The 13,498-nt window shown below is 40.2% G+C and overlaps 1 protein-coding gene across 2 annotated transcripts in view; it reads right to left on the minus strand.

The window, feature by feature from the left end:
- The window catches only part of TGFBR3 (transforming growth factor beta receptor 3), a 112,375-nt gene that overhangs the window by 46,016 nt on the left and 52,861 nt on the right, over positions 1 to 13,498 (minus strand). For both annotated transcript variants that reach the window (XM_085303552.1, XM_085303553.1), the window contains exon 3: positions 7,116 to 7,253. In XM_085303552.1, the coding sequence (XP_085159678.1) occupies positions 7,116 to 7,253 (138 nt within the window). The remainder of the gene's footprint in view (positions 1 to 7,115; positions 7,254 to 13,498) is intronic.

The raw sequence follows: 13,498 nt of genomic DNA on the forward strand, positions 1-13,498 counted from the left end.
AACACTAAGCACTAAAGCCCAAGTTTGCAAAGACTGCTTAAATCACCGGAGACTAAAGGAACTGGATGGAGAGCAAACAGGACCTACGCAATAACAGAGCAGGCTCCAAAAAAGTGCTTTAATTTATTCAAAACCAGAATTTGATGGTCCCCTAAAAGAAGAAACTGAGGCACACTGAACTACTACGCTGTTTCTGAAATTTGCCACAGTACCACCAAGCCARTATTTTTGAAACACTTCACCTGAGACCAGAGTGGTTTCAATGAAAGCAAAAGATGCCTCTGTATCATAAAAAAAAAAAAAAAAATCACTATTTTGGGACATCAGACTACCACAWACAGACATTTTTGCCATACACTACATATTTGCTTTGTACACTACATCTTGCTTCCTAAGCAAAAAAAAAATCACTTCTCTTCCGTAACGCCTTCATGAAGCAAGTTTTGAATGAAAAATAGATCCTTACTCTATTTAAAGATGCATTACTAGTGTTATTGTAAATCTTAAATCTGTTCTACGCAACACAAACAACGCATCACTTTCAAACATGTCTTTACCACCCTGTCATTTTCTACCATCCCTACTTCTGACAAAAACCCCTCTGCTCTACTGCCAAGAATGTAAGTAACCTGAGCTCCCTCTGATATTTCTGGGAGTAAAGTCCCAATTATACAGACTTCATACAAGCAGTATTTTGGAGGGGGTTGAATCAGGCCACGTGACAAGGGCTACAGGGAAATTTTCTATTGTGAAAAAGCATAATAAGAATTTTTGTTTACTAAACATGGCTTTTAATTAGACACTTAATGTTATTTTCACATTCTTTCAAAAGGCAAGGAAATGGTGCGGGGAGGGGAAGGAGGAATATGAACTTTGCCAAGCGGAAAAGGGCAACTACAGGATTATTTCCAGCTTCTGAGTAGGACAAAGATTAAAACAAAAAACAAACGCAGTATTCTATACAAATGTAAGTGTCCTTTTAAATTCCTCTTCACACTGTTACACAACACCAAAAATCTACTGCATTTTACTTGGAATAGTGAAAGGTCACTATTTATACCGAATTTATCACTAGTCATGCATTTCCTATCCTTCCTCACTCTTCTAGCAGAGCACTCTGTTCACATCTGGGTCTGTTTAACAAGTGATTGGAAATTTAGCCTCCTGATTTCCCGTTAAATACTAGGCACAGGAAAACAAATAGCACTTGTTTTTCAGTGARTTTTGTCAGTCATCCAAAATTTAGTGCAAACTGCAGAACAGCCTGTGGTTTGGTGGCAGAGACCCAAAATATGTGAACCATATTTTCGTGAAGTAAAAGGAATAAACCAGCTTTTGGCTAAAATAAGAACTTTTTTTCTTCTTCTTAGAAATACATATATGACTAATAATTAAACTCTTTATCCTATAACTGATTTTTTGATTAGAGCTTTTTTTTTTAAAAAAAAAAAATCTCAAGCCAAGAGCACATGGTCTGGTTTTGCATTTATTATTCCTGCTGTTGCTTCCTTATCCCCGCCTCCATTTTACTGACTTACTGCACACAGTCAGTCCTATTAAAGGGGTTCCTGTGAGTAAGGCTATTGCACAAGCACTTTCTCATGTGTAACTCTTACTTATTCAATTACTTGAATAACAAACCTCAAAGACAGACCTGAAGAATCACATCTTTAGTTAAATATTATAAACAGTTACATATGTAGCTATCGAAGACTTTTTTTTWWWWAAAAAAAAAAAGATTTATTCTAACAGTGATTGCTGTCAAAAATTGCAAAGGATTGGGTCCATCTTCTCACTCATTTCATTCTCACTAGCTTCACTAGCCCAGTAAAGAAATTGCTAGGCTACAAAAGCAATGGTGAAAGATACCAGCTCTAAAGGAAGAATTCACAAGCTGGGCAGCACCTGTAAAACCCTCTTTCTGAGCAGTTTCATRGATCTTTTGGTTTTTTGCCAAGACATGTTTGCAATAAACTGCTTTTGGGGAAAGAGAAAAATTATGACTTGAGGGGGGAGGGAGGAGATTATTTTGTTATACAGAATTTAAGGAGAACTGGTAGTCAGGAGATCAGGCATGTTTTTTCTGCAAGATTGACCTGTAACATATCACAGGTAAAAGCATTTTCCGATTTTCCACAGGTGTTGCCTAGCCTATGTAAAATTGAGAACTGTCACAACCTACCAGTTTAATCACTGCTGAAGATACATTTTAACTCCATCTCCCACTCCCCCACGTCCAATATAATTTTGGCATTTATTTCCTGCTAAAGAGAATGGAATATTTAGTAGAAGTGCTAGATATCCCCCTTGCTGAACAGGGCAGACTTTCCCCGAGCGACAAAGGGGCTGGTCTTCCAGCCCAGAGCTCTTGAACAGAAAATGCGAGTCTTCAAACTCYGCTAAATTTTTATGACATGTAAGTATATCTTATCAGACCAATATGACTAGATACATCTGTAATYGAAGTAATTTTTGGTTACATAGGTCAGGCAAAGTTCACGTACTAACCTTTTTCAGGTGTTTTGGGATGGAAATACCATTATTCCTAGGAATATTTATTTTTAACACAATGAGAGCAAACTCAACTTCTATGCTTTTTTTTTTTTTTTAATCAAGATGCAAACTTCATTGTTGCTGTTAAAACTGTTTACTAGAATTCTCTGTGGTTTATACATGGAGAAAGAAGCACAAAGAAGCAAAACAACAGCACAGCAAAGCAACAGACGAGCAAAGATCTCCTGACTAGTCTAGCGCCCTGGGCACTGCCTCAGACAGCTTCATCCAAAGTATTGTCATTTAGTAAGCATCACTTTGCTTGCATTTGCTGCAATGTGTTTGAAAAAAAAAACTCTACAAAGCATGAAATTTAAAAACCTGGATGTTAACAGAGCAGTCTTCGATTTGATTGGGACATTCTATTGATTTTATGATAATTTATTCCATTGTCAGGTTTAGCCTTGAAGAGTCATTTTTTGAAACTGTGAGCTGCCTGCATGATGTAGATAAAATATGACAAGACACTGTGCTGAGTGAAGCTAGGCACAGAAYATGGTAAAAGTAAGTGCAAGTCCACCCACAAATGCCAAATTTAAGTGCTATTTCTATTTTTCCACTGAAAAATGTTTTGCAGAATGTATTTTGTGCTTCTTTCTATACTGAAATCATATTCACAAAGACTGGATTTTCTGCCCCATTCATTTTAAACTTCTGTCTAATAGAGGACGAGGCCAAAGGCAAAAATCTCAGCTTTAACTGTATTGTAAGAAGTTAAAACTCCAGAACTACTCAGCACTACCATGTGTTTTCCTGGTCTTTTGGAGATGTGCTGACCTGAGCTTTAAATCTTTTAATCCCTTCCTTTAGAAAAAGCAATTTAGGGCTACTTAGTTTTGCAGTCTTGATTCAAACCATTGCTGTGAAAACTGAAACAGTGAATTCACAGACTTAAGGTAGCAGATCATCATACTAATGAGGACATTGAGTATAAACAGCCCTGATTCTACTCCCTACTGCAACATAAACATCATTTAATCTGTGTGCCTTAGTTTCTCCACTTGCACAACAGCACTAACAGTGCTTTATGGAGTGCTCTGATGTATCATCCGCTCACATGCAAGTCATCTTTGTCAGAACTAACCTTGAATCTTTTTATATAATTAACTTGTAATTTGATTTATTCAAATATACTTCCCTGCAACAACCTGACGATGCTTCACAGGGATAAAAATTAAAAGCTAGTAATACGAAGAAATAAATAACTGGGACTTCACTAAATGGTTACATGACCCTTTAATTAGTGACTTTGAGCTGGTTCTAGAGATATTTTGCTTATCACCAATGAGTCCCAGAAGTTGACAATTAAACTTCTTTACACCACCTCTTTAAATAGGGATCAATTAATAAAGCAGTATAATTCAGACTTCAAATATAGCACATTAAGAAAATTGTGACTAGATGAACTTACTGCATGAAAAGTTTGAAAAACTGGGAAGTCAGTGATTACCCTGCCTAAGGCTTCCATAGAAACAGACACAATAGTTATGACACTCCTATGGTATGTGTGACACATTTCTGTTTTGAATATATAATTCAGGGACACTAAAAAAGGTTTTACGGTTTTTTAAATATGAAATCTTTTATGATTCAGAATATTCTGTTGGCTTGGCTACGAAATCAAGGAGACTGAACAAGACAGAGCTGCAGAAGTACACGGGTAAGCCAAAGTATTTTCAAACAACAAGGGCCAGAAAACAAGTTCTGCACTCTGCACCCTTGGAACTGTGATTCACACTTGTAGGCTTAACTCTCTGAAACTTACGGAAGGCTCTGGCAACGAAGCAAGGAGTCTCTCTGCAACCAGAGCAAAAACAGTACGTCCATCTGCTCCATGACTCACCTGGAATCAAGAACTCTTATTCTGCAGCTCAAACTGGGAAGACTTCATCTTTAGGTCAGAGGCAGTCTAAGTGATTGCAACCTGGCATGGCCTAACACAGACACACATCTGTAGTGCAAAACTAACACTTACCCATTTCTTTTTGGAGTGTTGCACTTGCCCATATGTTTTGCTAGAACTTCCTTAGTATTACCTATAGGTTTCTGTGCCACWTAATTTTTTTTTACCGTTCTCTAGCAAACTGTTTGGAAAATAATGTATTCGTCTTTGTGAGCAGACAGAATGGAACTGTGGAAAGGCAATGGATGATCATTACAATTTAAGTCATTTAACCTGTAACCTCATGGCCTACTATCAATGCATAACAGCTACTGAGAAACTGGTACAGGAAAAGTGGGAAGGGCCCAGATAAAAGAATGAAGCCAGCTTATGTTTGCTGGGGGGAGAAAATCTTGTAAAGAGAGAACAGAGAAGAAATGAAATGCTGGTAAGAAAAAGACTGTAGAGATTAAACTGGCAGAAGTAGGAGTGGATCAGTACCCTGATGTTTTTTGGTTCTGGAATCTTGTTTTTCAAGCTCTTTATAAAAAAGAAAAGTAGAAATCTAACCCTGTGGAAGGAAAAATATGAATTATCTGGCATCTGTAGAGATCTGAAACTGCCTTTTAGAGCTATTCAGATGTTTAATCACAATTAGGAACAAGTCAACACTGAGAGATAGTTCATTCTTCACAACAAAAAGGCCTACAGAAAGGAAAGATCTCTTATTTACTCAGCTAATTGTTAGCAGTGTTATTCCAGCACCACAAGCGAGTGCTGGGAGGAGGTAAGACACCACAACATCCAGCCCTTATCAGGCAGAGCATTAAAGGGAGATATCTGAGTCCCACCAATGGGAAAAACAAACCAAAGGATCTATTAGGGACCTCTGCCCCACTTGAGACGGTCCACCCCTTCCTGCTGCATCTGTGCCCAAGTCTGCTGTGGCAGTACTGCAGGTCAAATGACTTTTTGCTTGACACAAAAGGTAACTGCTGCTGCTCACATTTTCAAGCCTGTTTTCGTAACCCAGAGAGTGGGAAACAATTTTCTGAAGCAAACACTTAGCTTATCATGCAATTCTGGCAGCTGAGGCCTTAGGCACATTCCTATTGTTCCTATGGCTTAATGTAGCCTGCTGAAGCCCCACTGAGCCAAACTGCAAGCCCAGCACAATCGCAGTCTGAACACCAGAGCCGTCTGCTGCATGGAAATGGACAGCCCTCAGCACAGCACCACTTCACTCCCAGAGACCAGGCAAGGCAAGCGTGAGAAGTCCAGACCACAAAAGGATATACTGTAGGAAAGGAGAAGAGGGGAAGAAATAGCTGGAAATGAATTAGCTGATATGGAATGGGAATAATGATGTWGTAATTGTAGGACCAAGACTTGATTAAATGGTGAAAAGGGCCAGCAGAGGAAAGTGACTCTTGCATTGTTCATCATCTTGTTCTTCAATCATTTGCAAAGCAGATCTGAACTGCAATGGTTTTCTTGCAAGAGTCTCTTACCCAATAATGAGAAAACCTGAGATCATAAGTATCTAACAAGCTAGAGATCAACCAAAGGTCTTGACACCAGTCAAACGAACTGCACTGGAAATAGGATGAAGTCCTTCAAAGTTCAAAATATCAAGCATATTCCTACTCTTGCACTCTGATTAGAAGAAAAACAAAAACAATCCCAGAAGGCTTTTGGTATCCCGTGAGTGATGGGACTCTTGGTGCACTTAACAGCATCACCACCTTACAAGGTCAGAGAGAAGTATCCCTTCCCTCTGTGATAATGCTGCAGCACTGACCACTTCCCCTCCTGGTGAGGTAGTGACCCCGTTAAGTTCCCATCAGATATTGCAGAGGCAGTCTTGCCTGCCTCTGTCAGCTGTGCTGGGAGAGCAAAATTAAACCCTATAAGGATATAGCTAAAAATAATCAAGTGTAATTCTACAATTAGAGTTGAATATAGTAAAAGCTGCAACACTAATAAAGACAACTCATGATTAGACATGATGTCACATATTAAAAATTTAATCCAAACAACTTGTCCGTTTCACTACAAATAGCAAACTTGAATGTCCTGGCAAACTGTAAGGACATGATTTACAAATACTAGGTAATATTTGGATCCTACATTATCAGCAGTGCTCCAGGCTTTCTGAAAAACAAAAATGACATCATTTTGGACCTAGCTCGGTCATTTCAATAGATGGAGCTTCATTAGGGACATAACCCTGCACTGTACACATGGAGCTTAATACATACAGACTTTCATTTTGGTCACAGACCACACAACTAGCATCTACCCACATCTCCCATTGCTTTGAGGCTTTTTGCATTACAGTAGTATCAAATTTCTAATCACAACAGTCAATCTGTTATATCCACACTGCTTTTCAGACTCAAACTGCTACTAGTGTTAATAACTACACAACATGCAAATTCTATAAAAGCTGTTTGGGTTTCTTTTCTTTAAATTCACACAGCAAGTAATTGCATGCTTTTTCAAACTGCTCTTCCCTGTCACCTAACTGTTCCCCAGAGCCCTATACTGAAACTTGACCTCCTGTTTTTTTTTTTTTTAATGTATGTTTAAAAACTTTCCAAATGAATGCCATTAACTCTATGTCTTGTGCAACAAGCAGCTATGATACAGAGCAGGTCAGAGGACTGTGTATACTTACAAAGAACACCCTTCGGATTCCAGGTGCCAGTCTTTCTGTTTTTAGCTTCCAGAGCAGAGGCAACGGAGAGTTGAGAAGGAATACCAGAGGCTTTTGGTGAATATGCACTGATGAAATTGGATTCAAATGTAAGGTGACCTATGGAGAAAAAAAGAAGAATTACATGGACACTTCCTTGCAAGTTTCAAAATCAAAGTGGAATTTGAAACAATGAATCAGAGGACCAAAGTTTGAGTCACTCTACTTAAACGGGGGAGGGTAAAGTCAACTGAACACAGATACAGAATGAAATAGTTAACATTTGTGCTCTGCTCTACACTTGCAAAACACTGCTAAAGTGTTTAAGAAAACCTTGGCAAACGCTGATGAAAATAGCTTATGTAAAGGTCAAACCACTAAGCTGAGAGTTGGAGAACAAGGAGATAAAAGGAATTGCAAAGATAACTTAGATTTCTAGTCTCTAGCTGGTAGCTTACAAAGCTGACTTGCAGTACAACCCTCATCTGCTGATGCTATTGGGGCATAAATCTAACCTGCAAAATAAATAAAGACAAACAAAAAACAGGAAGAATATATCCACAAACACAAGCTAACCTTACACTCGTCATTGGAAGGAATTTCAAAACAAATCTGGTCATATTAAGGAAAGAAAAACACCTATTTTCGGGGAAAAAAAGGATCACACAGGAAAAACTCAGGTATGAAGCRCCAAAGCAGTGGACAGAAAGGAGGAGAGTAACCAGAGAGGAATAACCATGGGTGACCCGTAAAAGACATCTGAGGAAAACTGGCTACTAAACAAAACTGAAAACTGTTAGTAATATATTTGGGATTTGGGGATGAAAGCCTCATTCCTCACACAAGTGATAATAAACATTTTTATTTCTTAACAGCTGTGTCTGCACATGGCATCCTTGGGTACAACTTTAGTGGACAGTGACCAGCAGCGGCAGGGGAGCAGGGGAAGAGCCAGCAGCTCGCAGGCCTGAGGAGGAGGCGGCTGATAACCAAGCTCAGCCCAAGCAAGGCAGAGCCCAGGGAAGCAGCAGAACAAGGACAGCTTGTTAGCAGCCACTTCTAAACAACCAGCTTGATTTTTCTGGAAGCATTGCCCAGTCCTGCACAGCTCATGGCTGCCCTTCTAGAAAAGGGCTGGTGATGGGCAAAACTCTAACCTTAGGGGTGAAAGAGATTCATCTCTTCCTCTCATCTCTTAACACATAACCTGCAACACCTGCTGCCTGAAATCACAGTGCTTTTTGCAGTAGCTAAAAAGCTATCTAAGCAGACAGCATTTGGCTTGACAGTTCATCCTGCTTTAAAGAAAAAAGCATTAGAAATACAGTCAAGATATTATATACCCTATTATATACCCACCCCCTGACACACACATAACACAGGCAAATCTGTGTCTAATGATTACACTTGCAGGCAGATCCTCTGAAAAAGAATACATTATAACTTTCTTTAAAAAGGGATGAAGGGAGTACATAAGAGCAGAACCACTCTTTTGGCGGTGGCACATATAAATGAGCATACAGGCAARTTGGAATGAACTTGCCTCCTACTCAAAGGAGAGGAAATCCGAGACACTGAGGCCTCTACATATTGCCATCGCATGATTCCTACATGGGGTATACACCTGTTAGCTTACTATTAAAGCAAATGGAGATTCATTTGGCAAACTGGCCAGATGATAACTAGATACCAACAAACTGAGTATTTGCTGTCCATTATAGTTGACAACCTTTTCAAAAGAAAAGGTTAGCTTTATATTCTGTCCCCCCCCCCCAAAAAAAAAAGCAAAAAGTTCACTTTCACTGGAAAGTGAAAGTCGACCCTCGGTCTYGCAAATCTGACAGACACCTCGAGGACAGGAATAAGGATTTTTTCTGCTCCTTACCAAGTTTGGAAAGCTGGTAAACAAGGCGCTGGGTTACTTATCGCACCACCAGTCAGCAAGTAGACAGCTATGTGCAGAACTTACCTGGTAACATCCCCCTGAAAGTGTACTCATTGTATGGCATATTTAATTATGCCAGCTTAAGTCACCAGAGTGAATCCCTACAAATACCTGTCAGGAAGCACTGAGGACATGAGTAATTTCACATTTGTTATGCTTGATTAGAACTTGTTGGAAAACTGATATTTCATGAATAATTCCATTTTTGAAGAAAAAAGAAAGAACTACATGCACAAACAAAAATCCTCCCCTCCTAAAGAAAGAAAAAAAGCACCAAATTATACCTGAATGGCAAGATCCATTACCAACATCTTGCACGGCTAGAGCTTCTTCCATACTGAGTAACAGCTCCTGCGCCCGCCACAGTGCACCGGGGCAGGTGGCTCCCGGCCCCACAAGCGAAGAGCAGCAGTGGGAGGGAGGCAGGAGCAGGGAGGCTCGGAGCAGCTGAGGGGTTGCAAGGAAGGAAGCAGCCCTCCTGCCCGGGGAGCTGCCGCCCGCTGAGCTCTCCTAGTGGAAACGAAGGCGCAGCGCCGGGGGCGACCCTCTGCAGCGCCAGGGTTTGCTTCCAGAACGGTGCTCGCAGACGGGACCTTCCGCGGGCTCAGCCTCACCTCTTTGAAGCTTTCTTTCCTGATCCGCCTTTATTCCTACGAATATACCCAGAAACACGCAAGAGTACCCCATGTGTTCTTTAAAAGAGATTTTACCATCTCTTGGCTGAGCCTCCCTATGTTTATATCAAAGAAATACCATTTGCCTTATTTTGAGGAAAGCGTGCCCTGGGTAGCGTCGAACCGGAGCAGTGCCCCGCACCCGCGTCGTCCAAGGAAACGCAGCCACGTTTCCAAGCGCTCGCTCGCTCCCTCTCCAGGAGGCTTATTTGTATTTATGTATTTCCAAAAGCAAACACTGAGAACCATAGTTCACCACATCTTCCAGGGACAGCATTTCTTTCCATTTACTGCCTCAAAGGAATAAAATACCTCCTCTCAGAAAACTGCAGGGCATTAGCTCTCTGAATGCCTACACGATGACAAAGACTTCACATGTCAAACAGTCAAGATCTTGGTTATAAAAGCTGCTTTAAAGTATCAGGCTATAAAGCCAGAGTAATTCTGTTACCTGAAAATGAAGGAAAAGATAAAATCGCTTATTTTACAGGGCTCCCACTTTGTTGCTCTCTCTAGAAATGGAGGGTGATAAATGTGGAAAGAAAAAGGTGTTTAGAACTGCTATTAAATTCTCTGCTATTAAAAAGCTTTCATTAATTCTTGCGGTTTTTCAGCTATAATCATGACTAATTAGTAATGAGCTGTTTAAGCTATTAAATATAATTACCTTGTTCTGGTGTTATGTAATAGTTTTCTTACAAAGCAATAAAAATACTGCAATCTAATTTACCAAAGTAGCCAAGTTATATCTTTTGCAATACCAAGCTGGCAAACATGAGTTCACATTTTATTCCGATATTTTTTCAGCTCCAAATGGCATAAAATACGTTTTATTTTAAAGCCTCTAAACGTCAAACCGTCCAAGAGAAAACATGCTACACTAAATGCCTGTGTTATCTCTTATCATGTGTGCCTATACCCACATTTTTCACCCGTAAGTGATAACCAGTTTATTCTGACCCAACTTACTTTGTGTAGCTTTTTCTTGTCAAGTAAAGTAAATATTGTAAATATTGACGAAATAAGATATAATACAGGCTTATGTACTTAAATAAACAAAGATAGAAAATCCAGAGCAATCTTCTCACACAGACCAACRGCAGAACTATGTTTGCATCCTGGTGGTGTTTCGATTAGAATGCCAAGTAAATTTACAGAAGATGCTTTTATTAGGGACTTGAACAACTCTTGCTATTCAAAATCTCTGATATTTATTACAAAAAGAAATTAAGAAAAAATACAAAAAATCATCTTAAACAGAGTAGGGCCAAGTTCTCTGGGTAATATGAAAATGGAGAATTATCTCCATTTCAACTGATCTCAGACAAGTCTATTCAAAGCCAACATCCATCAGACAACAGAGATGGGTTAGACCTTATGAAGATTTCTGCTTGTTAATTTGGTCACAGAAGGGAGTAGAAAGAGAAAAAATACTAAGTGAGAAAATCAGAGACTCTGCAACTGGATGTACCTACCATTAGATTAGTAGCCATTTCTTTAGACTTCAGAGATTAAAATATAAGAAAACATTTATATAAATAAAATGTAAACAATTAAAGTTCAAGTCTTCTTCAAAAATTGTGATATCCCAGGTTTATAYCTATCCATGCTTTTGGCTGGGATTTGAGGACACAGGGAAAGTTATATTATGTAACAAATTTTTCTTTCACTTCGGCATGGAGTACAGATCCTTAGGAAAAGCCATGGGACTTTAAAAACATCAAAAATATTTTCTCATTAGTAAATTAAGTGATTTTGTAACAGTTTTCAGAACACATATGATTTTGCTCATGAGCAAGACAGCAAAATCCTTATATGGGGAATTCATATCCCTAGCCTCAGACTCTACTAAAGAATATAGCGAACAGGCACATGCTTCGGCAACAGCCCAGCCCACGTCACTATATACCATCCATTAACAGAGATCTCGGCTCCAGCTCAGCTTTTTCAGAGGAAAAAGCCCACACAGCTGCTCAACCACTCAGGACTGTCTTGGTCACCACACCACTCACAATTCATTTTTGCTTCACAGCTAGCTAGCTCTGGTGACGAGCACCTGGGGCAGCCCAGCCTGAATGTGATGGTTCCTACYGCAAGGCCCTACAAAAGTAACAGTCTCTCACCACAGCATAACAACCTAATGTTTGGGATTATCCCRATCATCATCATCTGTGCACGATGATACAGAAAAGTGGTATGTATTATGGGAGACTTTTCCTGGTCCTTGGCAAGATTTACAGCAGACTACTAGCACTCAAGATTTTGGCTAACATCCTTGCTGCAAAGCATCTGGATTTTACCTTGCGTGATAGCAGTCAGTGGGCTCTCACACAGTGGCCCCAGCAAGGTGGGCATGCGTAAAACACCTCGCCAGCAAGCTGAGAGGTTTCTGCATGGAGGACAGCAGTTTGAGCTGCAGAGCAGAGGGAAGAGCCTCCACCTTGACTACGCAGCAGAGGTAGCAGAATTCCTCCCCCACTCCTGCGGCAGACACTGAAAGGCTTACCAGGACACAAAGGTGTTAAAAGCTTGCAACAAACATGAGCATAAGCAGTAAGTGTAATTATGCCAGCACCTTTAGCGTGGCACGGTCCCCCTCTGGCTCTGCCCTGTGAGGCTCTCTRGTGTCACGTTTGTCCTCCCGCTGTCTTGCCCCTTCGCCAACTGCCAGCACGACTGCTGCCTCCCGTGCCACCACAGAGGTCCTCACCCTAAGGGAATACCCCTCCTCAAAAAGCCATTTCTCCTCCAGAGCCCCCTGGAGATCTAGTTAAAGCCTGTATTAGCTGAATCCTTAGCGGTTGTTCCCCATCCCCCAGTCACATTTTCTCTGTCTCATCTTAGTTTGTGAGCTCTTCGAGGCACATCCTTTCCTAAATGTCTAGACAGTGCATAACACCTTTTAAGCATGGCATAAGTTAACAGAAAGGCATTGGATCACTTCAAACCACTGAACAAAATGTTTCTAATTAACAGCAGAAGAGCTAACTAGAAGTTTTCCCTTTCTTTCTTTTTGTATTTTCACTGGCAGAAATCATATTATTAAATATTTATGGGATGTTTTGCCCAGAAACCCCAACAGAAGTCAGTCCTATGTGTGTTCAGCTCTGTATAGCTAGGCATGAAGACATGGCAAAAAATTCTGAATCCTCTGAAGGCAGTGGTAAAATTCACTATTTTTCTGAACCTCCCATGGAAAATTTTTCATAAGGTATCCTAAGAAGAGACATTCTCCACCCATTCTTACAAATTTAAATAAATTTATAAAATACATGTATTTTGTACTTCGCAGCAATCCGCTCTCTCAAAGTCTTTCTCATCTCAGGCAGCTCTACATCAGCAGCTAAGTCAAACAATACCAAGGAAAGTAACACCAGGATCATTAAATGGACTTAAACTTTTCGGTCACCAAGTCCATTCACGAAGCAATTGCTTAGTCCGTATATTTTTTAAACCATGTAAAGGGCTAGTGTATTAACCAAGCAGACAGCAACATAGCAACACCATGGGAAAGTAAGTCAATGCAGTGTGAAGGTCTCGTATGATTACTGAGCTGCTGTGTAGCCAACATTTTTATTGTGCAGTCAAGAGTTAGGCCAGACTTTTGGATGTGCTTTTAAGCAATGGTTCTTTCAGTAAGACGCAGCTTCAGAAACTGTCCGAGCAAGCTGCTCCTCCAGGCTCAGCTCTATCTCACTCTACTTTGGCACACAGACACTCCTCCAAGTAACACAGGACTAACTTGT

Source organism: Rhea americana, unplaced genomic scaffold (genome assembly GCF_003343005.1).
Source record: "Rhea americana isolate MKP2758 unplaced genomic scaffold, rheAme1 scaffold_2, whole genome shotgun sequence".
Lineage (NCBI taxonomy): Eukaryota > Metazoa > Chordata > Aves > Rheiformes > Rheidae > Rhea > Rhea americana.